This window comes from Nematolebias whitei, chromosome 5 (assembly GCF_014905685.2).
Source record: "Nematolebias whitei isolate Nwh7 chromosome 5, NemWhi1, whole genome shotgun sequence".
Lineage (NCBI taxonomy): Eukaryota > Metazoa > Chordata > Actinopteri > Cyprinodontiformes > Rivulidae > Nematolebias > Nematolebias whitei.
In genome coordinates, this window is record NC_056502.1 from 4,642,672 (window position 1) to 4,669,765 (window position 27,094).

General features: G+C 42.7%; 1 protein-coding gene across 2 annotated transcripts in view; it reads right to left on the reverse strand.

Annotated features, from left to right (window-relative positions):
• The window catches only part of rgl2 (ral guanine nucleotide dissociation stimulator-like 2), a 35,648-nt gene extending 8,928 nt beyond the window's left edge, over positions 1-26,720 (reverse strand). Inside the window, exons 1-8 of one of the 2 annotated variants that reach the window (XM_037676080.1) lie at positions 26,470-26,720; positions 24,055-24,221; positions 8,167-8,214; positions 4,378-4,461; positions 4,129-4,295; positions 2,387-2,443; positions 1,769-1,965; positions 966-1,075 (exon numbers count right to left, since the gene is read on the reverse strand). In XM_037676080.1, coding sequence (XP_037532008.1) covers positions 966-1,075; positions 1,769-1,965; positions 2,387-2,443; positions 4,129-4,295; positions 4,378-4,461; positions 8,167-8,214; positions 24,055-24,213 — 822 coding nt within the window. In that variant the 5' untranslated portion in view covers positions 24,214-24,221; positions 26,470-26,720. Of the gene's footprint in view, positions 1-965; positions 1,076-1,768; positions 1,966-2,386; positions 2,444-4,128; positions 4,296-4,377; positions 4,462-8,166; positions 8,215-24,054; positions 24,222-25,617; positions 25,673-26,469 lie in introns of those variants that run through there. The other variant, XM_037676081.1, reaches the window with a different exon arrangement.
• Positions 26,721-27,094: the final 374 nt, after the last annotated feature.

Below are 27,094 nucleotides of genomic sequence, written 5' to 3' on the forward strand. Positions count from 1 at the left end.
GATAGTACATATTTGCCCAGTTAGGCTGAAAGAAGCAGAAATGAGCATAAAAAGTGGAAATTATTTGAAAAAATATTAAATTAGCGCAACACCCCCCCCCCCCAAAACAAACAAACAAAAAACAAACAAACAAACAAAAAAAAAACAGCTCAAAAAAAGCCAAACATCAGAAAGACGCTTAAATTGCCAGAAGGAAGTTGAGAGCACATTTTTGTTGAATTAGGCTGAAAAAAGTTGAAATGAGTGCAAAAAATGTGGATTTAGCTGAAAAGGCTAAAATTAGCATGAAACAGCTGTATATTAACCGAAATAGTACAAAAAGCTGAAACTTTCAGAAATAAGCTGAAAGGAGCAGAACAAGCTGAAATTAGTAGAAAGAAGTTAGAAGCACAAAGATGTTGTAGTTAACAGAAAGAAGCTGAAAGGAGCACAAAACAGCTGAAAAACAGCTGAAATTAGCTGAAAAAAATAGTTTAAATTTGCTCAAGGAAGCTGAAAGAAGTTAAAGCAGAAGAAAATGTGAAAGGAGCAGTAAAAGGTTGTAAACAGATCTAAAGATTTGAAGGATGTAAAATGAGATCAATTCATTTTCTATGAGGAAAAAAGTGGCAGAAAAGGCTAAATATTTCAAAAAAGCTAAAGTTGAACCAATACCAAAAATCAGAGCAGGATTGTCCTGAAAAAGCTGAAGGTTTTGATTTATGATTTGTTGAAATAACTTGAAAACTGAGGGATGAGAATCGCCAACAAACGTATGGAAGAAAAATGGATCTACATACATGCATATACATACATATACATACATATACATACACACATACACACATACACACATACATATATACATGCCTACATACAATAAATGGAGAAAAGACTGAACATAATCCAGGATAAACTTAAAAACAGGGACTAAAGTTGGACTCGTGTTAAAATGAATAAATCCTGTTCTTTTAAAGTCAACTCACCGTTTCTATCTTAGTGAGCTGCTCTGCGATGAGAGCGGCAGAAAATCCCAGGATGTTGGTGGGTTCAAACCTGGAGGGGTCAGGAGAGGAGCTGGGGAAACTGGTCTGCTCTGCAGAGAGACAGCAAGACCAAAGAAACAACCTTATTTATTTATTTCATTTTTAAAAATGTATTGTAACACTAAAAATCATTTAGTTCATTTAATTCCATGGGACAGCAGATGTCCATTCACCGTGATAATAAACATATTTTTGTTGCAGTGGTGGATTAAACAGAAATTAATGAATAAACTAATTGAGATGCAGTCAGAGAACTGTTGTCCTGAGCATTAAAATCTAATTACAAGTACATTTATGTCAAATTAATGTTTGAATCGACAGCAGCGAGACAAGAACTCTGAGAATCCACTGAATATTTTTTATGGTCCATTTTGTTCAAACCATCAATAAAGATAGAGATAAACGTTCAATGCCTAAAACTGAAGCTAAAAGTTTAGAGCAGATTTAATAATAAACCCTGCCTTCTCACCTCACAACAAACAAGGAGGTTATTTTTTTATAGCCTTACATCAGGATACATCAAACACAGGAATCAAATTCTTCACAAATTCATTACAAAAATGTTTAGATGAAGTCCAAATGTAAGGACCAGAACATTTCAGTAAACTGTATCAAGAATTTTTTACTTTAGGAGCAGAATTATAAAACATTAAGACCAATTTAGTTTTTTTAAAAACTTGTTTCTGTTCTTTTTGTTTGTTTGTTTGTTTGTTTTGAAGAGAGGAAAAAGTTCACGTCCAAACCTCTGTGGGCGTCAGGGAGCAGAGCTTTCTCACTGAGCTCCTCCGCCGCCCTGAGGAGGCGAGCGCGGAGGTCCGCTGCAGACGTGGAGTCGTGGGGGAGGAGGGGGGCCAAACGCAGCAGGCGGCTCGGATCCCGGAGACCCTTAAAGTCCTCGGGATACTCGGTCAGCCAGGTGCTGAACACGGTGCACACCGCTCTGCAGGGACACCGAGGAGACGTTCAAGGAGGGGAGCTCACAGACAAAACACAAAGTTTGAAGATATTTCGCTGAAACAGGGTGCAGGGCTGTGCAGCTAAACCGAACTGAGCTCAGCCGTGGGCCTGATTTGGCCCCCGGGCCACCAGTTGAGCAGTCCTGATGGAGTGATAGCTGCGACTGGTCCCCAACTTATCACCTGAGCTCCGTTAAACTCCACCGTCATCATGTTTACTGTCAAACAGTAAATGACTGGTGCTTTACGTTAACGTTTAAAATAAAAAGATCATTTCTTATACCTATAACAAGACAACAGCTTGGAGCAGGAGTCGTTATGGAGCCCCACTTGTCACTCGTGTTCAAACGAGAGCAGGATCTTTGACAGAAACGCAGATAAAGATGTAGATTTTCAGAAACTCACTTGTTGAAGGATTGTCTCGTCTGGCTTTTTTCACTGTCCCCAGGCGGGTTCTCTAATCTGTGAACCAGACAAAGTGCTCAACAGCAGAGAAAAATAAATGCGTGCAATTTTTATAACTGTGGCGCATTTTTTTCTAAAGTGAAGTTATATGTAAAGATGCGCAGACATTTTAGGATTTTTCTCAAACGAGCTCGTCACATAAAATCTTTCACGACTTAAAAGACGAAGTTTCTGACGAGGTTCTGTTTTCCCGACTGCACTAATGAGCGACGAGCCGCTTCACGTTGAATTTAAACGCCGTCACTGGAAAACGAAAGAGAAACCCGACACCTGTTCGCATGTGAAAATTCAAACGAGCTGCAGAGAGCCTCGTTCAGCCGTTCTGTCAACACGCGCAGCAGTTGGTACCTGCAGTTTAGCAGCGTCTGTCAGAAAGTTCAGCACCTTCCAGCAGGAAACATCTCACCGACCTGACAGATTCCCGTGACATTTACAGAGGCTTGTGTTGCTCAAGTACAAGAAGTCAACACTTTCAGGCCGTTCATGAACTAATCGTCTCAAAGTTTATCTCTAAATCTCTAAACAAGCATCCTAAAGTCTCAGGTCCAGTCTGTGCCCTCACCCTGGACTTCAGCTTTACCGATACAACCTGAGATCTGGTGTGGTAGTAGCTGTGACTGATCAACACAATGTTGCTTACATGGATTGACCAAAACGGCTCCAACTTTAGTCATTTCTCAACAAAAGATGATCTCCGTCTTAAACTCTGCCGGGAAGTGGGAGGTATTCAGTTCAGTTCAAAAATACTTTATTAATCCCAGAGGGAAATTAAGTGTTGTTGTAGCTCATCATCCTGGTTTCATTCAAGAGTTGTTAGACGCTGATAGCTGAGGGCAGGAAGGATCTCCTGCAGTGAAGCTGAAGAATCTGGCCACAGATACAGATCCATCCACCTGGATCCAGCTTGCTGTCAGATCCGGCGGGCCTCTCGGTCCTCCTGGGCAGCAGGACTGCCCATTCCTCCCTGAGCGATGGTCACTTCTCCCAGCAGTCTGCCGAGCTTCTCAGACAGACAGCTGAAGGTGCCGGGGAATGATCCCGGTCCTCCTGTTGTCACGAGCAGAGTTTCCCACCAGCTCCAGGATCACGGCAATCAGGTACTCGAGCACCGCCACTAGGTTGACGGGAATTCATCCACGGTGCCTCCTTTTCAACTCATTTGGGATTTGGGGCTGTATTTGAGATATTTGAGCTTTTGAGATGTTAATCAGCTGCTCCTGGTTGTAAAAAAAAAAAAAAAACACCTTGTTGCCATGGTTACGCATCATAAATGCCCAAAAGTAAAAAGGTTTCAGTAAAAATCCTTCCAGCTGCACATCATCAGATACCAGAGGAAGTAATCATCCGAAAAAAAGCAATTTACATCCAGAAAAAATAAGAATTAAAGTTTTCAAAAGCAATAAGGAAAATAACGGAGCTACTCCAACATGCAGCCACCCCGAGCGGCACAAATCTAGAATTCATATGTTGTCATACATGTCTAGAATTCATATGTAAGGTATAGGCATTCATCTTTCCGCTAATTTATATAAACGTAGACAATGATTTATGTTCTGGACCACCTTACGCTGCACAGAACTGAGAGCACAGGAAACAGCCGACCGCTGCGGCTGCTGAGCCTCACCGCAACAGGAAGTGCTTCACTAACCGCGGTTCACGCTCACACAGACCGGCGGTCCTACCTGTCAATCAGGATGTCCAGCACTCTCTCGGTGGAGGTGAAGGATCGATAGGTAGAGAGGAAGATGGAGACGAAGGAGGAGTCTCCCATGGAAAACGAGTGGAGGAGGTGGAGCACCAGCTTCTCTTCTGTCCCCGCCTTTACGCACTGGGAGCGAGACATGGTCGACTGGAAAACAGGACAAAACAAATTAATTCAGCCTTCTGCGGTCTCCTAAAACAGAGCGAGACGTCGGACAAAACGAACTCACCAGGGAACTGTTGGGAGCCACATGATGCTGTTTGACCACGACGGTGAAGATCACTCCATCCTCCTCCTCCTCCACCACAGTGGACTAAAACACACAGAAACTGTCAGCAGGACTGTGTTACCTCTGCCTTTTATATACAAATGCTGACACAGCATCAAACTGTTCTTTTCCTGTTTACAGTGTCTCCAGCAAACTACAGCACACTTTCAGCATCTCGAGTCATTCATAAAAAACGTTAAGTTTATTCAGGAGACAGGTGCCTTTTGGTTAGACTTCATGGCTTTTAGATTTAGTAACTTTTATTCTTTTTAAACTATTTAACTTTATATAACCTTTTCAGTTCCATTGAAATGAATGGGGAGTTCTAATTTGAGCTAATTTCAGCTTTAAGATTTTTGTTTTGTGCTAATTTTAGCTACAGTTTTACTCATTTTAGCATTGAATTATCCATCCATCCATCCATCCATCCATCCATCCATCCATCCATCCATCTTGTTTTGGTCTCAGGTCTCAGGGACAGCAGCCTGAGCAGGGAGGTCCAGACTACCAGACCACCTCTTCCAAGGTTTTCCCAGGCCAGCTGAGAGACAGCCTCTCCAGTGTGTCCTGGGTCTTCCTTTGGGTCTCAGCTGGCTCCTCTAGATGTGGAGGAGCAGTGGTTCTACTCCAAGTCTCTCCCGGAGAACTGAACTTTTCACCCTCTCTAAGGGAGAGTCCAGCTACCCTGCAGAGAAAACTCATTTTAATTGTATCCGAGATCTCGTTCCTTCAGTCTCTACCAAGAATTTGTGACCATAGAAAATCACAGACAAGATGAGTGCCCTGCCATGGCAAATTATCTGCAGTGGTCTATAGTTGGCCAGAATTCTTAAGTAAAAGTTTAATTACAGCAACCTTAAAGCTCTGTGGTACGTAACCATTCACTAAAGACAAATTAAGCAGATCCAAAATGTGGATATTGATTAAGGGAAATGAGTCTTTGAACAGTCTGGTTGGGATGGGATCTAGCAGACATGTGCATGGTTTGAATGAAACCAATATTTTTTACAATTCAGAGACTTCAACAGGACAAAACAGTCCAAATAGAAATCAGGTTCTAGTGACATTTTTAAAGTTGTCTCATCTGACACAGAACCAGTGGCAATAGTAGGAAGGATGGTTTGAACTTTCTCCCTAATTTAAATACATTTATAAAGAATATCATGAAGTCATCACTGTTTATAGTTTTAGGGATACATGAATCAACAGAAATGGGGCTTTTAATTAGTCTAGCAATAGTACTGAACAGAAATCCAGGGTTATAAGGCCCTTTCTTCAGATTTGGCAAACAAAACTGTCCTCGTCTCAAGATTAGGCTACAAATATACCTTTTCTACCCAAACACAGTTAAATTTGTTCACTTTTATAGGATGACCAAAGCCCTTTGAGTCACCGGTTTGGAACTATGATCCTCAGAAAGTGAAGAGAACAATCAGAAAGTACAAGATGGAGCAGATTTTAGGAGGGCAGGAATGACCACACCACAGAGGAATCACTTCAGCTTCAGCCACGTCACTCGGGACACTATGGTGTTCCTATTGAGTTTGTCGATTCTTCTAAATACTTGGGTATCTTGGTTGAAGTGCATCTCTCTTTTAAACCTCATGTCAAAAACTTGGCTAGTAAAACGTTTTTTTTTTTTTCAGAAACAGATCCTGTCTAACTCTGAATGCTAGGAAACACCTTGTATCTGTGACCTTCCTTCCCTCCATTGACTACGGTGACATTATTTACATGAACGCTCCTACAAGCACCCTGCAGATCAATCAATCAACCTTTATTTAGACAGGTAAATCCCATGGAGCCTCGAGGACTCATTTACAAGAGCCAACCCTGCAGATGTTGGATGCTGTAGATGTTGGATGCTGTCTATCATGGTGCACTAAGATTCATAACTGGCTGTAACTACTGTACCCACCACTGCACCCAGTATTCACTGGTTAACTGGACATCATTAACTTCATGCAGACTCTCTCACTTGTACATTTTCATCTTTAAATCACTTCTTGGTCTGCTGCCTTCATACATCTCCTCCTACATGTCTCTGCGTGAGTGCAGCTACAGCGTGCGCTCTCAGGACATTATTACCTGCAGTGTCCCCTCAGTGCGGACTGAACTAGGCAAAAGGCCCTTCTCCTGGAACACCTTGCAAAAAGATCTGAAGCTCTCAACCTTGACCTCTCCAAGTGGCATTAAACAACTGTTAGTCATGGCAAAATGTTCGGGCTACTGTTGTTACGCCATATTGTTTTACATTATTAGTGTTTAGCATATACACTAGAACTTTCAGCGTACTATATGGCGTTCATTTAGTGTATATCTTAGATCCTTATATACTGTTTCTTTTTATACTTTATATTTTTGGGTGTAACTGGGACCCAGAGCACATAATTTCATTAGACTTCACACACCACACGTGATGAGAAGGACAATAAACTTGACATGAACTTGAAAAACCAACGCAGACATGTTCCTGTTTTTTAGTATTTTACATCACTTTATAATGTAGCCGTTTTGTTGTTTCATTTTTATATCATTTCTTCTATTTGCTTTTTCATTTTATATGCTTTTTATACGATTGTCTATTATTGTCTGTACCTCATCAGTGTCCTTTGTTAAAAACAGGTCTGTCTTGTAAATGAGTCCTCGTGACTCAATGAGACTAACATGTAGAAATAAAGAATGAATGAATTATGAATAGGTGGGATTAACTCTGTAAACAAAAAGACAAAGAGGAAGGGTAGGAACGTAGATCAACCAGTAAACAGAAAGCAGCTCAGCTCCCTCTTCATCACAACGGACCGGCACAGAGTGCACAATACAACGGAGATCCATCTGTCAATCTCCAGCTCCATTCTTCCCTCGTTCGTGATTAAAACCTTGAGATACTTGAACTTCTCCACTTGAGGCCAATCAACCCTTTTCTGACTGAGGCCCATGGGGGTGTTGGTCCTCATCCCAGCTGTGAACATCTCCATGAGAGCTGACGATCATGGCTTGATGACGCCAACAAGACCACATCATCCACAAATAGAGACAGAATCCTGAGGCCATCGAACCAGACCCCCCCGGCTGCACCAAGAAATTCATCCCATGAAAGTTATGAACAGAATCTGTATCAAAACTTTGAACTACTCTTGTGCCAATTTTTGAGTTTAGCTACAGTTTAGCAGGTTTTATTATTTAGCTAGGGTTTAGTTAATTTGAGCTTTTAGTTGGTATTTAGCTTTAGCTGCTGTTGTGATTATCTTAGTCTTGTTGTGCTAAGTCTTGAATGAATAAATAATTTTATTGCAAACAGGTATTACAAAAAATAAAAAACTCGCTTTTTAGGATTTAGTTACCGTTTTGCTGGTTTTAGCTTTTAGGTTGCCAGTTTTTAATTTTAGCTACTTTTTGGGGGTATTTTCATCTAATTTCTGCTCATTTTAATTTTGTAAACTCTTTCAGCTTCTTCAACACATTTTAGCTGTCATTCAGCATTCACTCTGCATTTTCTCAGACGTTAATTTTTCTAGCTTGACGCGAATGAAGAATCAGGCGAAGAACTGCTCGAATGCGTTTTCGTTTTCTTTGCCGATGACGGAACGTCACGGAGCCTGAAAAAAAATCCCCACGTGTTCAAATCAACTGAGTGCGTTTGAACTAATTTCCTCTGTGTTGCAGCAAGTTCAAACGATCCTGTTTTAGCCTGAGGAATCCTGACACAGTTTGCTGCGCTCTACGAGCTCACACAGAGCGAGTCCTTACCAAGTCCAGGGGACAGTACCAGGTAGTCTTCATCGGTGAGGGCTCAGCCTGAGGAGACAAAACAAAACGCAAAAATAAAATGATCTGCAACGAACAAGTCATCTCGTCAGAAAACATGAAATCTGGGGTATGATAAGTCTTTATAATTAAAGAAATTATCTAATTCACAGCATGACAAGAAAAATAATCTAAATATTTTGGGTTTTTTTTATCTTGAATTTTCTCGGATAAAACTGGACTGTGCATTAATATTATGAATGAACAATTTTTTTTAACAAGTATTCAAAATATGTTTGAAATGTGTTCATTTTTAATATCCTGCAATGCAAAAAAAAAAAAAAGATAATTAAACACTAAAAGGGGTGCAGGTGTAAAAGCATTAAAGCACCAGCATTATGTTATTTTTCCAGTTCCATCACATTTCGAGTCTCTACTCCTTTCATACCTTAACAAATACCTATTGAAAAACAAACAAACAAACAAACACAACAACAACAAAACAAGCAGCTTCATCAGGAAAAATGAGCGGCGACTTGATAAAAGTGAACGACCTGTTAGGAGCTCTACAGCTCACAAACGTTTAAAGTTTGAACGGGTCACAGGAAGTTGGACTTCACACGGCTCACTGGCTTTCTGTGATCTTTAACATTTTTTAACCATCATGATCACACTACGATATTTTTAAGGTTGACTGCAGGTTGGTCAACTTATTGTGATGCTGTGACAGTACCGGTAATGTCCAAGTTGTCTAAACCCTCCAGACATATTTTTTTGCCAACAAACTTTATCCATCCTTGAAAATTTTACACATTTTACACAATTTGTTAATCAGAATGTAGGTTTTATTCTCCCCCGGGGTCAGGGGGGAGACTTTGCCTCAGGTGGAGTGGTTCAAGTATCTGGGCGACTTGTTCCTGAGTGATGGCAGAATGGTTGAGTGGGAGATGGATCAACAACTTAGGATCTCGTCCTCAGTAATGAGGGTGTTGCTTCAGTCAGTCATGGTGAAGAAAGAGCTGAGTCGAAAAGCAAAGTTCTTGATTTACTGGTCAGTCTACGTCCTGACCCTCATATTTGGTCATGAGGTTTGGATCATGACCGACAGAATGTGATCCCAGATACAAACGAATGAAATGGGCTTCCTTTGTAGCGTGTCCGGGTTCAGCCTTAGACAGAAGGTAAGGAGCGCCGTCATCCGGGGGGGAGCTCGGAGTAGAGACGCTGCTCCTCCACAACAAAAGAAATCAGTTGATGTGGTTCAGGCATTGGATTAGGATGCCTCCTAGATATACCTTTAGTGGTTTTTCAGGCATGTCCCACTGGTAGGAGGCCTTGGGGAAGACCCAGAAGTTTCTGGATGGATTGTGCATCTTCTCTGTCTTGGGAACGCCTCGGGGTCCCCCAGAACGAGCTGGAAAGTGTCGCTGGGGAGAGGAAGGTCTGGATTTCTCTTATGGACTTGTTGTTTCCATGACCCAACTACGGATAGAGGTAGGTGGGTGGATGGATGCTTTAGTGGTATGGTTAATCACAAAAGGACGACTCAAATTACTATTTGGCTTTAGAGAAGAAAGTTTGGCTCCCGCCAACATTTATTCAGAAACTTTCTAATTTAGTCATTTTTATTACTGCAAATAAAAAAATAAAAAAACACTCCAGAAAAAAAAAAAAACAATGAGTCATGCTCGTGCATCTTTCAGCCTCTTGTGAACCCCTCTAATCAGCTACAGTCCCGGGAGACGCAGTGTAAGTTTGAACCCTCGGTCTTATCGAAGCGATGCACACGGCTGTGGAACAGGCTGCAGATGAAGAGCAGCAGCTCTCCACAGACATCTGCTGAATACCGTCGAAGCAGACCGAGATAAGAGGCAGACGATCCTCCACCATGGAGCACATCCATCTGACAGACAAGGTGCATCACGCTGAAACTCTGCTGTACAGAGGAACAAGCAGCCATTCTGGCATAAGCTGCAACATTCAGCAGACCAGCTGAAACACTGCTTCAAACCAACAAAGTCCATGCTCAATAATCCAGGTATAAAATCCAACATTTTTCAGTCAGTTCATCTGGACAGTTTCTTTTTTTTGTGCTGAAACGTTTCGCCTTCGATCCGGAAGGCTTCATCAGTCAAGGAAACGCACAACAAAACTGATTCTTCCCCAAACAGCTTACTCCAAAGTGGAACAAACCAGTTATGTTGGTGCTAAGATGGTCTCTTTGTCACACCCCATCCTCCATTGCCGGCCCTCTTCCTTGTTGACAGTGTTGTGCGTTTCCTTGACTGATGAAGCCTTCTGGATTGAAGGCGAAACGTTTCAGCACACACACAAAAAAAACCCCGAAACTGTCCAGATGACCTGACTGAAAAATGTTGGACTGCTTCAAACAGTTTTTGACGTTTGACCCTCATCTTCAGGATTTGGAGGCCCAGAACCTGTCAGGTGATTTCAGCTAATCAGCACTGGTTCTTAAAGGCAACAATTAAAAACTGGACAGTTGAGTGGTTTGTCTTTTCATCCCAGTAAGAAGCAGCAGAGTTTTTAAAACACTAAAAAGCCTAAATGGTAAATGGACTGTACTTATATAGCGCCTTTCTATCTTATTGAGATACTCAAAGCGCTTTACACTACAATCTGTGTCCTTATTTACCCATTCGTACAGCACTCTAATATATCTCTACAATCCAATTGAACGAATCATTCTAAATGCAGATGAGGACCAGTACTTGAGCCTTTGGATCAGCAACAGCAGCAGTTATGTGCTGCTATTAGACATAAAATATTCAGCGTTTTCATAGGAAGTGGTTTTTATTTTGATACAGTCTAATTAAATGTTAGGTGCAAAAGGAATAGTAGCTATTTTTAAGCTTTAGGGACATTTTCTCAATCATATTATCCTGATTATCAGAATAAAAGACCTGTGACGATAGTTGAAAATGACTGTTCTAGTCCTTCACTGTGCATGTTTTTAAAAAAGGGCGGGGCTGCTCCATTGTCTGCTTTTAGATCCAAACATATAGCTAGGGAATAATACCATTCTGTATTTACATCGTTGCCTTCGTGCAAACACACAAGTTAAACACCTCCAGACCACACCGAGCAGATTTGACTGTGAGTCGGCATGAGTCAACCGTTTTTATCTCCATGACATAAAGGCAACACCTTGGAGACACACTCTGGACAAAAACAACATGTCTGAGCCGTTTGGGCTCAGTTTTTAAAGAACCGTTTCTCGTTACAGTCACTTTTTCTTTTATTGTTGCATTTTAGCTCCTAAAAAATGTGAGTTGAAAACAGCAGAACGAGCCGAGACGCATGCAGAAAGCAGCTGAAGTTGTGTGGTCTGTGCCAGATCAGGTTGTGATGCAACAATGTTGATTCAGCACCACACTATTGTTGTCATGTTTTAGGTATGTCTTTTTTTTTTTTTTGCAATCCAACTTCTGCAACATTTGTGCCATTTTTGCCATTCATGCATCAAAATGTTCAGCTCGTTCAGAACATTTTACTTTCTTTACAAATATTTTCCTCATAGACTCAAATTAAAGTCTGTTCTCTTCGAAATCTGGTTCAACTACTGGTTCTGTTTTCTTTTTGCTACTTTGAGATTGTAGCTACTTTTTGCTTTAGCCTTTTGCTACTAGATTTTAGTTATTCCTTTAGGTCCCCTTTGGCTGCTTTTAGCTTCTAGTCCAACATAATGCAGGTGCTTCTAGTTTCTAGGTTCAACAATATGCTTCAGCTTCTTCAGCATTCGCGCTGCATTTTTACAGAAAATGCAAAATGTCCTAATTTATAAAATATACTTTCAGCTTTACGTTACCTTCAGCTGACTGTTCGAAGGTCAGGGATCCAAGCAGACCCTCCTTACATTCAAAAGAGATCCAGTAAAGACTAAAACCTTGGACTATCTCTATCTGGTACTACGCAAATCTGCCAACATCTCTCTTTCCCACGAAATCTGCCCACACAAAATAAAGTCACACCAGTTACCTGTTCCAAGGCAAGTACAGGCAGGCAGCGATCCCTGAGCTTCCTGGAAATCTTCAGGACAAAACCACAAACATTCCTCCCTTTTTCTCCTTCTCTTCTCATCTGGGGTCCACTCTGTTCCAGACCTCCTTCAAATCCTCCACCAGTTGACCCAGATCCTGCCTTTATGTCTGAATCCCCCTCTATGACTTCAGTCTTTGTTCCACACACCTGAAGGAGGACCCAAGTCCGGCCCCCGCATGGCTGAATCGTGTGGACACACCCATTTCACACACACACACACACACACACCATAACACACACACACTCCAAGCAGAGATAACAGTGTGTTGGTGTTGATAATTCTTGTTTTCCTCCCCACATGTAAAAATCTTTGTAAAAAGGCAGAATGTTCACACAGTCATAACTCATTCATTAACACACACACCCACACACACACACACTTCAGCAGACAAAGCCCTGAAGCTATTTCCAGAACAATACCCCCTCTCTTCAGTCTCCCCTCCATCTCCTGCCCTCGTTCCCGTACACATGACCTCCCCATGCAGTTAAACCAGTTCCACCGTGGATCCACTTTAACGGAACACAACACTTGAACACACCAGCTCCCTTCAGGCCTCGAGCTTTAGTTTAATTTGAAAACCCGATCCTCTGAGCTCTAAGCTGAGGACGGTCTTGTAAACGAGAGGTAATGTTCAGATGAACCAGGAAGTGATGTGTTTGTTTAGCCGGTTAATGACGTGACAGGGTGAAGTCGGCCACTTCGGCTGTGTGTGACAGAGCCTGTTAGCACTAGCATGCAGTTAGACACCTTTATTTATTCAGAGAACAAAGAGAGATATTAATGTTTTTAGCAGGATTTGTTCTACTTTTAGCCTTAAATACCAGAAAAAACATGTTCAGTTGAAAAGTCCTATCTAACTGTTAGAGGGTTTAATAAAGAGGAATGACATACAAGTGTCAGATCAAGTCAAATATCACGTTTACTTATGAGTTTGGAGTGATTCCATATGTGACTTACTGTATAGTGGAGCTGCTTTAAAATAAAGATTACATTTTTCCATCATGTTTGAAATGGAAATCAGAACCCAAGATGCAAAACCAAAACAAAAACAGAAAATGCTCAAATACATATGAAATTATTAAAAGGCAAAACAAAAAGGCTGACGAGGCAGCAAAACAAACTAACGAGCAAAAACTCGCTTGAGGCGAGGGGAGACACATGATGGAGGGCACAAAGAAGAACGAGGATAAATGAACAAAAAGTCGTTAGGAAAAAAAAACCCGGGAAAGTTAAAATAGCCCAACGTGAAAGTCAAACTGTACAGCCCTGAGACTGTCCACAGCATAGCACGAATTCAGTGGGATGACCTGGAGATTGTCCAGTGTGAGGTACCAGAGTCACGTCTCGGCTGTCTTGACGTTGGGCAAAGGAGAGCGAGTGCAGCAAGCAATGAGTCTGCAGCAGAGGACCCTGCCCAGGTGAGTGGTTGAGGGACGTCCTCGTTGTACCTCTCAGGGGCAGGCACGAGAGACGCGTCTTCATCACAGACCTTCTCGAGAACATGGGACGGAGGAACCTCATCAACCACCCACTACAAAAACCCTGGTGGGTGGAGCATCATCATCGTTCCCTACGGAGACCCAGGAAGGAGAGGCACCGTCTTCGTCGAGCCTCTCGGACACTGATTGAGCAAGAGGCATCGTCATCCTCAGCAACGCTCTCTGTATCTCAGAAGAGAGAGGCGGCGGTGGCGGCTGCCCTTTCTGTGGCTCAAGTGGGAGGGGTGTCAATATTCTCAGCAACCATCTCAAAAGGCACAGGTGGATCAGCTACTGCTGGCTTTTCAGGTAATCCAGGTGCTTCCACTGGCTGCTCGAGGAGCCCTAGGTTGTTTTCAGACCTGATAGTCTGGTAGACTCGGTTCGGTTCGGGACCAATATTCATAACATTTTGTTTACATTTGAGCTGGTGCGTTTGCATTCACACTGCACTGTGCAGTCGAGTCAACCTGTTGAATCAACCTGTCCCCCACTCTCCTGTGGTGGCGCGGCACCAAGAACTACTGAAAGAAACGACAAAAACCTCGGAAGACACGTCTTCTTCTGGAAATAAAAACAAAAATGGAGTGGCGTCAAATTTTAGCAGTTTTAAGAGTTCCGTTTTGTCGTTTTTCAACAATGGGCTCAGCACGAGTGGAAGATGAGGCAGAAGACCACGGAGAATGTTGTTTTTCACACAAGGCAGCTGACGGCTCCATATGAGGTAAGAGAAATGCGTGTTTGTTTGCCCTGCGCTGTACTCCACTTCCTGTTTGCGGAGCGGTGCCCGATCTGCTTGCATTCACACTGTACTCGAACTGCGCTGGAGTTCTCTTCTACCGGACCGAGACCTAGGTTTTAGACCGGGCCAGAGTTCACCTTTTTGTTCCGTGACAGAGTTCGATGGCGCGTTCACACCTCCCCAAACGAACCGGACTTCCTAGGCAAACGGGCTAGAGTTCGGGAGAACAGGGCTGGTGTGAATGCACCCCTAGTGGTTCAGCTGCTGTTGACCGCCCAGGGGCCTCTGGCGAAGGTTTAAGGCTCCCACAGACTCAGGCGTACTTCAGTCCGTGGAGGTCCGCACGTACCGGATTAGACTTGATGCGGACAACCGCAAGGCATGTCCATGCAAAGATAAATTTTTACGACCGCGTGCTCTGTGTCGCACAATAAACTGCCCAGTGATGGACTGTTTTGTGTGTGACACCAATGTATTAAATTCCCCTTCTTCATCCCTGGTCTGGCCTTTTCTGTTTTTTTTGTTTGTTTTTTTGCCAAGAGACAAGCGATCTCTTCCTCCTCGTCCGTTGCTTCGGTAGCTGAGGCGAGAATTCAAGAGGCTGCTTGGTGAACTCAGAGATCCCATCACCTGCCGGGTGTCCCTATACAGCAATCCCCTCTGCTCTTCTCTCCCTCTCCTGGCTCCCCTCTCTGCCTCTTGGGCAAAAACTTCCATCAGTGTTCTTGGTTTGCTGTGGGTCTGAATATTAAAAAAAAAAAAAAAAATCCAAAAGAAAGTTGCATGATTTTTTTTTTTTTTATGTCCACTGGAAAAAAGCTACAGAGAAAAAATAAAAATACTGGTTCTACATTAAATTTATTTTTTAGATTTTGTTTTTACATTTTGCTTTTTTTTTTTTCCCCGAGGAGTGATGTTTAAAAATGAACTTGAGACAACAGTTTTGTTCGGGGTCAACTCGTTGATTTAAACTCAAGACAAATGAGTCGCAAGGATTTGTGGTGAAAATAATAAACTTTATTCAGCCACAGATTTCAAACCAGAAATGAACAAAATAACAACAAAACAAGGGATTAGCACAGGGCATGTGTGTCTCCACAGTCCACAAGTGATGTCATCACGTTGTGATAGCAAACACTGTGCGATGTTTAAAACCAGAAATGCACAATAGGTGGAAATGAACAAGGTGCTTGTGTTTCGTCATCTACACAGCACAAGGGACATGTCAGAGTGCTTTGTGTAAATGAAGTTGGCACATGTCACACACGTCATGCTCGTCATGACATCAGATGACGTGCAAACCTGGCAACCTCTTCCTCTCTCGTGTAGCAGCAACCCAGAAAGAAGAGGATTATCACGATGTGTTTTGTTGCTCATCGTAAGGCACACACAACATGCTCTTGACACACACGGTGTCGTCCTCTCCTAGATCTCCCTTACTGTAGCTGCTGGGGTCCTCGGCATGTGCCGTCTTCGATGTGGCACCACAAGCACCTTCCGCAGCTCCCCTAAGAAGATCCACTTCCTGTACAACTTTGACATATTCCACTCGGGAAAGATTTCGGTCCAAATGACTGAATGTGTTGTAGGCTGATGCATCATGTTGTAAAGATGTCAGCGCGCAGTCATTCGCCCGGTGCTGTAAGTCCCCGTGGCCTTGTACAAGTTGTCCATCCTCTCTTTGGTGGCATTGCAGTCAAGGATCATACTTGGCTTCTGGTCCTCTCGTGTGCTGGTTTCAACATTTGTGTGCAAAGGGCTCATGAGCACAACATGTTTCCCCTTGTTCAGGGCTATAAGACCCCAGGGTTGTGCTGTCTGTGACGGCAAACACGGAAGACTGAGGGGCCTTGTTCTTTGTGACCAGCAGCTCAGCAGAGTTCAGCTCGGTTCTTTCAGACCGTTCAACCGCCATGAGCTTTCTCTTTAGAAGTTTCTATTTATTTAGTTTCTATTTCACTGTCATGATCAAAAATAAGTTCCAGAGCCTCCAGAGCTGTCATCTTTTTATTTCTGTTGCTCGTTTTCTGAAGACTTTACCGCATGCATCTACAATGTGTTTTAGGACTCGCTTGCAGAGAATTAAAGGTTTCCCCTCCCTCCTTGTGAGTGTCCACTCATGGGTGGAGTTTGTCCACGGGAGCAGAAAAGTTCCTGTCAAAAGTCATAACACCCGATTATAGAGAGGGAAACAGAAAAGGGAGAGGGTGTGAATCTGTATGTTTGAGGTGAAATATCTCGCCGTTGACCCTTTTTACCCCCCACTTTGACTGCCAGGTCAAACTGACCCAAACAGTTTAGCTGTAATATATAGACAAGGAGGGGTTTGCAAATATGTAAAATTAATATTTTTAATTTCAAGCAGAAGTTTCATACAGAAAAAAGTAACTTTATTTTTAACTTTAAAATGGGTCAGTTTGATCCGCAACACAATAGGAGGGTTAAGAAATATAAAACCTAGAAATCATCACTTCCTCAAATGACCGGAGCAGCCAGTTTACATAAATACACAGGGGTGGAAGTATCAAATTACAAATACTCACATTACTGTAATTAAGTAGACTTTTTGGTGCTTGTACCTTTATGAGTATTTCTTTCAAGTGTGTAATTTTACTCACACTTAAGTACAATTTAGAACATGTAATCTATTTCACTACTTTTAAAACCAGAAGTCGCTACAGAGTACGGCCACAGTTTGAATTAATATTCAAACCCTTCATCTGCATCTTTGTAGCCAATAAGGCTCTCAGATCGAGAACGCGCCAATTATTTATGACGTAAGCAAAGGACAACTCTGTAGAGTCGAGTCTTTTATGGACCGAAGATTTGGAGAAATTGCCAAAATGGAGACAGAGGACAACAACAGAGAAAATGACGAGATGAAGGCTGAGGACGAGTGCCCGTACCTGGAGGAAGGTTTCATGTACAGAAAAGGAGACAGGTCCAGATGCAAACTCTGTTTGATCTCTACGGTGACAGCAGCTTACAAGACTTCAGCATCTAATCTCACAAAACATATTATGGTATACGAGGTTTTACCTGTATGATATTGCTTTTTATTTTTTGTATATGTGGGTTATTAATTTGGATAAGCATGCAAAGATCTTAGATATTGTCACTGCCATCGGTTTAACTGGTACTAAAATAAGACGGAGCTTCTGAGCGTCTGAGCTTTGAATGTAACTGTTATATACAGTAAATTAAACCGAATGTCTTCCATTAACACAATAAAACATCAAGTGGTTAAAAAGTAATTAATAATCAAGAGTAGTTTTTGAGAAGAGTACTTTGTACTTTTACTTAAGTATTTTTATAACACCAGTACTTTTACTTGCAACTGAGTACAATTTAAGCAGTGTAACGGTACTTGTACTTCAGTACTCTTTCCATCTCTGTAAATACATATATGGTGGTAGCCATCTCAGACTTTGAGTGGCAACCACAATTTTCAATAGTGACATTTCTTGCACACATATGCAGCCACACACCCAAATGGAAGTTGATACCTCACTTGTTTTTCAAGTTATCACCAAACGGACAGACTGAGGGTTCCCTCTTCGCTAATGAGGGACAATAAAAGCGGGTCGGTCCAAATGTTGCATGGATGACTGAGACTGAGCGTTGGGTTAGCCAACTGAGGATTCACATGTTCTGCTGCCTGTAGGACGCTTGCTAACGGTGAAGCCCTAAAGATGCCAACTCACAGCAGCTGCAACACTTCAGCAGCACAGATCTAAGTAGAAACTGTCAGACTATAATTCAGCCTGCACCTTTGACCTCTGCTTTCCAAAATTAGCATAAGAACCCCACTGTTGGTCAAGAAACACCAAGTGGAGGTTAAATAAATTCTTGAGATCATCAACTGTTATTTTTACAATATATTAATACCATAATTGGTTTAGGTCCTACCTCTCCGACAGAACCTTTTGTGTCAGTATCAAAGATTTCAGTTCAGCACTGGCAGCACTTCAGTGGGGGGTACCGCAGGGGTCCATCCTCGGTCCCCTTCTCTTTTCTTTATACCTGCTGCCACTAGGTGCTATTTTCCGCAATCACAACACACCCTTTCATTTCTACGCCGATGACTGTCAAATTTACTTCCCCCTGAGGTACATGCTCTGTTCAACCTCTTCTTGACTGCCTGGCTGACATCCGGGACTGGATGGCTTTAAACTTCTTAAATTTCAATGAAAAGAAGTCTGAAGTCATCTTGTTCCACTTTTATTTCCTTGCCTTTGACACGGTGTGATTTGTTTTGATTCTGTCTGTAGTCCACAATGTTGGCCATTTAGTTATTATCCACTGCTATTTGTATCTTTATTTTTATTTTCTGTTTTCCTGTCTGCTGTGCTTGTTTGTTTCTTTTGTACAGCACTTTGGTTGGCCTTGTTGCTGTTTTCAGTGCTCTATAAATAAATTGGTATGGTATGGTATAAACTAAAACTATGGTTTTAAATGACTAAAGGTGGTTCTGAGGTTTTTAAAACTGTGTTGTCATGAGGCCCTTGGTTAAGAAGGTTTTTGATCAATGTTTGCATATTTAAACCCCTGATGGGGTCACAGACTTTTGATGCTACAGTTTATGGATCAGAGGTCAAAGGTCTGGGAACCTTTAAACGTCAGTAAAAACGCACGAGACCTGAACTGAACTAATCTTAAACTTGTTTTAGAATAAATTCTGCGTGATAAAACTTCCAGCTGAGTTGGGTCAAAACTCATCTTTAGTGGGAGCTGTTAAAATGATCTAAGTGCAAAATGAAAGAATTCGTGTTTCCCATCTGTTGAAAACGTTCATTAGAAAAGCGGGTCGATACAACGGATGGATCAATGGGCTCCACAAAGTGGGAGACTCCTGACCTTAAAATCCAACATGGACGCCTCGTGCATGAGAGGATAGCTGCAAGGATTAACCAAGTCTTTTCACTTCTGTTGATTTGTTTCTCATTAAACCAGCACTGCACATCTTCCATGAGGAAAGACGTCGCTGCAGTGATTAAATGTGTAAATAGATAAATCTATTGTTGGCTTGTTTAACGGTCATCAGCCTGGTCAGCAACAGGAACAAGATTGAGTTAAAACGATGTCATTCCCAGACCAGGGTCCCATCTTCTAAAGTAAATAAAACCCAGTAAACATCCACAACACATTTGATTTCTTTTAGCACACGAAGGACTGTTTTCTGCCCGTGTGTATTTTTCAAAACAAAACTTGTACAGTTCTATTTATCAGCATTTATTAAATAAATGGGAGGTTAAGATTTTGACTGAGGACTTCCTGTGAAATATATAGTACAATATATTGTATATACTAAATATAGTATATATAGTCTCATGTATTGAGGCTTTTTCCTTACACTTTGTTATGATTTATATATTATATCTGAATGTACGAGTAAAAAGTATCTTTAAAACAATGAGATAAAACACATTAAATGTGTGCTCTTAAAAAAAATTGTTTCACATCTTCAAACCCAAATTTATCATAGTGTACAGGAACAGTTTGAATATTTATCCTGCCATAAGTAACCATGTGATGTTTTTAAGCAGAGTTAAAAAAAAAAGATTGTACTTTTTGACCTTTGATCTGTCAAACTGCATTTGAACTCTCATCGTTGTGACGGTTGAGAAAAAAAAAAAGAAAAAACTAAAAAATATTCACGAGAAATATTTAAAATCAACATTGAAAACTAGATAAATGACAGAATTTCTGCTCATCTAAACGATCGATTTTGTTCTGCTTTAATGTTCTCATGTTTCTGTCCCAACAATGACAAAAATATAGTTTGGATTTATGATTTTATGTCATTTTTAATATACATATTCCCTGAATTCACCTGAACGTGACGATCAATGTTTATATACTTTACCCAACAAGCCAATTCTCATATTTTAAATTTGACCGGAGGACACAGAAACTGGAGCAGTGTGTGGTTGTTGCAGACTCACTCACTGGTTTGGATGAGAAATAGGACAAAATGCACACAAAACTGCATTCTGCAAACAAAAAGAGAAGAAACCATTTCTAAAAATACCTCCTGGTGTGTGTGGCTTCCCAGCAGCTGGAACGAGCTCCTTCCTCCAACAAGCCAAACTCCATTTACATAAAACTGTGCCCACGCAGAAAAACTGACTTTGTTCCATCCTCCCAGATGCAAACTTGTATTTATTTAGCGTTCACAGCAAACATTACATCGCATCTCTGCAGCTTGAAACTTAAAGTCCTGAAGCATCCTGCAACACGGGGTTAAGAGGCGTTTACAATTTGTCTGGAAACTAAAACGGAGCTCGGAAAAGCTGAAAATCTTTACTCAAGAAAGAGCCGCTGCTCTGAGAAACTAAAAGAGCAACTTTATCTCCGATTTAAAAAGCACAGAAAATACAAAAACACCGTTTAAAATGTCATTTATATGCAGAAGCACATGCAGTCATGACAATTTAAAGAGCAGCTCAAGCAGTTCATATATTTAATCGTGTATTTATGAAAAGGGGGGGAAATGATTTGATGTGTTCACTAGTCTGGCGCAGAAATCCTGCTGTCTTTTGTTAAAGTTAAGTCCTAAATGTTGCAGAAGACTTCCAGTTCAGTAGACGTGTGGAGCTCCCAGTCACAGAGTGGACCCATTTTTATAAATAAAGAAGCTCAAACATGTTTGTGTTGATTGTTAGAACCGATTTGTCCAAGCCCGGAGCTCTACTTTTCCTTAACACCCCCCCATTACACACAGGAAGTGCATAATAAGTGGAAACAAACACGGGAAGCAGGACATGCTGCTGCGTTGTGAAGCTATTTTTCTTCCCCTCTCCGTCCATCATGCACAGAAGACTGCACCAACATCAGGTGTTATCAGGAAAACACCCCACAGGAAACACAACTCCACTTTAAACCTCACCCTATCCAACATTTAAAAAGTTTTGTCAGCTTTTCCATAAATACAAAAACTTTGAGCGAATCCATTCCAGCGACAGCCCGACGTGCAGTCGTCCAAACTGCGGCTCATAAATACATCATCTGACCGCAGCCATTGTTGTTTGGAGCGCAGCCCCTTCCTTCCTATCCTCTCCGCTCACATTTAATCTGCGCGTTATCTGCAGAGGATTCAAGGAAAACTGTAATTTTCAAGGCGACGTCGAAACCTTCAGGTCCACAAACACACAGAAGTCTCATCAGTCTGTGACGTTCTGCACGTTGGCTCGAAGGGCAACGAGCAAACAAAGGCCTTAAAGGAGAACTGCAGTATCTTTATTTTAATTAACATCAACACATTATACAACCACATTCTCACTATTAGAAGAAATCATCATAATGACCTCGGACCTGTGTAAAATCAAACTTATAGAAAATGTTCTTTTAGTGTTTCGGCTTCATTTTGTCTCAGTTTGAGATTTAATGGGAGGCACGGCGTGAAAAAACATTTATTAAGAACATCTGCCTCTAATCCTTGACGCCTGCCCTCGACCTCAACAGGAAACACGACTAAAGACTTTTCAATAAGAATTTCACTTCATGTGAACTTAACTTCCCAATTTAAAGTAGAAAAAAATACAACAAATCTTTAAAAATGTACAAAAAACAAAAGTACTTGTGTATTCAGCATGCCGGCTACCTGACCTACATTATTATTACACAGAAATTATTATATAGTAGAAAATATTCTCCACTACAAAGACTGGTAATTATAAAACCTAATAAGAAGTCTGCACCCGTTCACATAATCATCCAATAAATAATTAACTGTGGATTGGAAAAAAATGAATATTTAAACATATTTAAAAAGGCGAGGTGCCAGTCGATCACAGGACGACAACGCCATGCTGACATCAACTAAAACTATATACCCAACGTGCACGTGGAAGAAACCAAGTAGCTGTGCACACTAAAATAAACTGCTGGGATACATCATCTCCTTTTTCCTTTATAATAATCAGATCAAACCATTATTGCAGAGTCTAGACCAGGGCTGTTCAACTGGCGGCCCGGGGGCCAAATCAGGCCCACGGGTGAGCGCAGTTCGGCCTATCACTGGGTTCATTTTCAAATAAAACTAGATTTAAAACCATAAAACAAACTTTTTAACGACAACAGCTGCTGGATGTCCGCTCCCTGAGCTCTTGTCATTCAGTAACTGTGCCCCCCCGGGTGATTTAGTCGAATGGTCCTAGACCCCAATACTTTACTGTCGACATCGTTCACTGCCTTTACAATAAAGCCATAAACTAACTTTGGCAACATATTTGACATTAATCTACTTTAATACAAATCCTAAATCATGACAAAAATACTGCCCGACTGTTAGAAAACAGCCTAATCTCTTAAAAATATCCTCTGTTAGTCAACAATCCTTCATTTTTCTGTTCTAGACTTAAAATATGTTGTTTTTTTTCTTGCGGAAGTGGAAAACACTCCAAGAAAAGACCCAGGAATGTGAAGACCATTCTCAGCAGCTCTTATCTGCGGAGCGGAACCAGAAGACATCTTTCATTCTGAAGTTTCCTCGATGACTCGAGATCTTCAGTCCTGGCTCAGATCAGATGTCTCGTTAAGCAGCCGCTCGAGGCCCGTGTTGGGTTCCTCTCACGGCGTGTCCTTGGAGACGGTCTCTGACACCGGATAGTGTTTGTAGAGAACAGGTGCTCACCGCATCAACCGGCCGAACCGCCGCATGCATTATTTACTGACATGAGCTCAGAGGAGGCCGGATCATTTCTCAAAGTTTGAAGCGAAGCTACCGCACAGCAGAGAGGGCTGCGAGACCGAGTCGTTCATCAGAATATTGAGACTTAGAAAAGAAAGTTTTGTCAGCTCTGCTTTAACGAAAGCCTGAAGGGAACAAGCCTGGAAATAGCTCGAAGCTAAAGCTCGCAGAGCGACCATCTGTTCGGCCTCAACAAACCTCACAAGCTAAACATTAACCGAAGAGGAAGACTGAGAAATCCAGCTACACTTGCAGCTCCGCGGTTTCCATCAGCTTCGGCCCACATCACAAACCCTCGGCTGCTTTAGCTGCTTTTACCTCAACAGCTAAAACCCCTCGGGTAACAGCCGATGCCAGACAGAGCTGATGCTCAGAGTCGGGCTCATCGTTGCTCAGTTCGTTAATTAGCATTAAACATGAAAGCGAGCCGAGTGAACCGTTCAGTTTATCAAGATTCTTCATCATAACTCAAAAAGGGACTGGACGTTCTGAAAAAAAGTACCATGACCCCCCCCACCCACCCCCCCCACCCCCACCACCACCACACCCAGCAGTTAGAACGACTCGCGTTCAGAAAACGTCTCATAAACAGACACACACACACACACACACACACACACACACACACACACACACCCTGCATGTTTTCTTATCTGAATCATGCAGCCTTTAGTCTACCAGCTGTTCAACAAAGTGCAGCCTGAACGCAGCTCGGATGGTTTCAAGTGACACTGCATGCTCACAATGCTTGGGGGGTGGGGGTGGGGGCGTGGGGGGGTCAGGACAAATGAAACCAGCTCAGCCAAACGGTTTTATTGTGAGAACGTCAGAAAACTGATATGACGTTCAGCTGGGATCTCATGGAGAGGATCCATCCCCGCAGCTGCTCAACACGCTGACTGGGAGGAAAAACACCCACCTGTGACGTGTCCACATCATCGCCGGCGCCCCTCCCTCCTGACTGACTGATGGGGGCTCCTCTGTCAGGTGATAAGGGTCTGTAGCCGATGAGGGGGATGTCGCTGGACTCCACCCCCGGCAGGTCATATCCACCTGTTCGCAGGTTACGGTGGAGCATGGTGCCGGCTGCAGACAGGAGCAGCAGTTAGAACGACTCGCGTTAAGAAAACGTTTCATCATCAGACAAACATGAAGTTCCTGCAGGAACTCAAAACAATTTAAATAAAAAAAAAAAGGGGTCGGGTTAGTCCAGATCTTTCAGGATGAATAAACGCTCGGTGTGTTTACGATTAAACCTCACGGAGCTCTGCTTCCTGTTCCACGCTCAAAGCAAGAAAAGAACTTTTAACATTTTAAATGTTCATATTGAGCCAGCGCCACCAGTTCTGGTGCCTGAACGTGCAGTGGCACAGAAAATCATCAGCTCTGGACTCTATCAGTCTGAAAACAGTCGGTAAAGAAACAAATACCGTACTTTACGGTGTAGAAGTTGCAGTTGTTTTGGTTTTTTTTTTGCATAGATTTGTCCTGCGACTTATACGCTGAAGCGACTTTTTGTTTTTGTCCCCACATTCATTAACATTTTTATTACAGACGCTTTAAATTTTGAAGAACGGCATCAGCGAGTTCTCCCGTGCGCGCTCGCTTCACTCAGCTCGGCAGAGGAACGCTGGAGAGCTAGCAGCTCTGGCCGCAGTGGATGGATGGATGGATGGATGGATGGATGGATGGATGGATGGATGGACGGACGGACGGATGGATGACGCAGCCCAGGCGAAATGAAGCCGTTTGACCATTAACGTGCATTTATTAAAGGAAAAGTTCACCTGAGACACACCTTTGCTATAATGTCGAGCAAACTATTGTTTTTAGATATTAATCTTGTTAAATCTCTAAGAACTACAACAGTGAGTCCTCCCGTGCGCGCTCGCTTCACTCAGCTGGTGCAGGCGGAGAAACGCTGGAGAGCTAGCGGCTCCGGCCGCGATGGATGGAGCTGAAAACTTTATTGATCAGCCGGATGAAACACCTTATCATCATCAGGACTTTTGTCATAAAGACGTTTAAAATTTAATAATTCATTTCACCCACTGCCTTGAAAGCCAAATGTTTTAAACGAACCTTGCCTGATCCGTTAGCGCTCAGAGTGCGTGTTAGGAGCAACTCTCAGCTACCACCACACTGACCGCTCCGTTTCAGTAAAACATGCCGACATGTGTGCCAAGGCTGATTAGCGGTGGCAGCCATTTTGAGTTAGGTTGACTCCAAAAGGTTAATCCATTTCGTGAGATGTTTTGCTAACAGGGACAGGGTTGAGTGTAATCTCCTGTCAGAGCGGCGGGCGATGATCGAGAACGCTCCTGCAGGCAGAAGGCCGTGGTGATTTGTTTAACACGTCCCCGGGGCTGGATCTGCGTGGCCACCTCGCCCTCGGTGCTCGCTGTAAAAACTGGCGACGTGTAGACGGAGCTCGAAGCAGCGAGGCGGTGTCATACATGTACGAGCTGACATCACAGATAACCTGAAGCGTTTGAAAGAACACTGGCCGTCTGTGCAGCAGGAGGAAACACGTTCCCTTCCTGAATTTTGTCGTTTTCGTTCTTTGGTTTGGATTTTTCTGCAAGTTGTTGTCCAGTTTTCTTCGGCCACGTTCTCCTGTTCAGCCTGGAAAGTTTTAGGGTTTTGTTTTCCACGTTGCTGCTCACACCTGTCTGCAATTTGCCATCAACACACCTGCGCTGCATTCATCAATCACCTTCCTGCTCCTTCTACTCCTGGTCAGGCTGTTTGTTACCGCCTGCTTGGGCACGTGCTCGGTGCTGTGGGAGTTTTCAGAGGTTTGACCTCATCCATCTATTAAACGTTTTGGATCTCATGTTCAGAATGTTAAGAGTTTTAAGGACAAAAAAAAAATAATCTACAGATTCCTTCAGTCTGGTTTTTCCAGGTGAGACTGTCTGGAGCTGAAACTAAATAAAAAGTTTAATTTTATTTTATTCAAATCAACTCGTGGTTGGTTTGAGCAACACTTCTCTTACACAACCTGCTCTGTTCAGAGGAGACATCAGCAGCAACTGCCACGGCTCAAAGACTCCTATTCAAAGGCTCTGACCACACGCGCGCGCGCGCACGCACAGGGCTGTAAGCTCGTGCTCGCCTCAGTAAAAAAAACGCTGCAGAAATGTTCTGGTTGTCAGATGAGAATATGAGGCTGTTCAAGTTTCTGCGCGCTGACACTCCCGTCGGAGAACACGCGCGCGCGCACTCACGGAGCAGCGAACCTTCTTCCTCCTGTGACTAACGGCAGCCATGAACATCAATAAAACTGGGGACGTTGGACCAGAGCAGAGAAACAAACTGGAAACCAACTCACTGACAGATGAGAGGCATCCGCGGGGCGCGAGCTCTCCAGGATCAGCTGATGAAGGGAAGGTTGCTGGTGCGATGGCGCCGGCTGGGGCTCAGCTGGGGGGAGTCGCACCCATCTTCACGGCCAGCACGGGTCTCTCCTCACCCTCCACCGACGGTCTCCTCTCTATCTGCCGCCTCACACTCCGCAGCTTTCAGCAGCTGATGGCGCACTCCTCTGCGCCTCCTTCTCCGCTCCTCTGCGCCTCCCTCCCCTGCTCCTCTGCGCCTCCCTCTCCGCTCCTCCCCCCTCCCCTAACGTCGCACTTCCTGTGTGCTGCAGGGCGGCTCCCGGACCAAACCGCTGCCAGGGCGCACTGACGGTCGGCTCACGCGCACAAGCTCGCGCGCTTCTGTTGCCGCAGCAAAGTCTGAACTTGAACTTGATCATTTGGAGAAATTAAAACAAGCCTTCAGCATAAACTCATTAAAACTTTATTCAACTTATTTTTTAAACTTCATATTTTATTTTTGTAAAAATGACTGAGCTAAAGCTAAAAGCAGCAAAACTGCAGTCACAAGTACCAAAAAGCTATCTATTATTATTATTACTATTATTACATAATTATTATTAAAATACATCCAAGCTA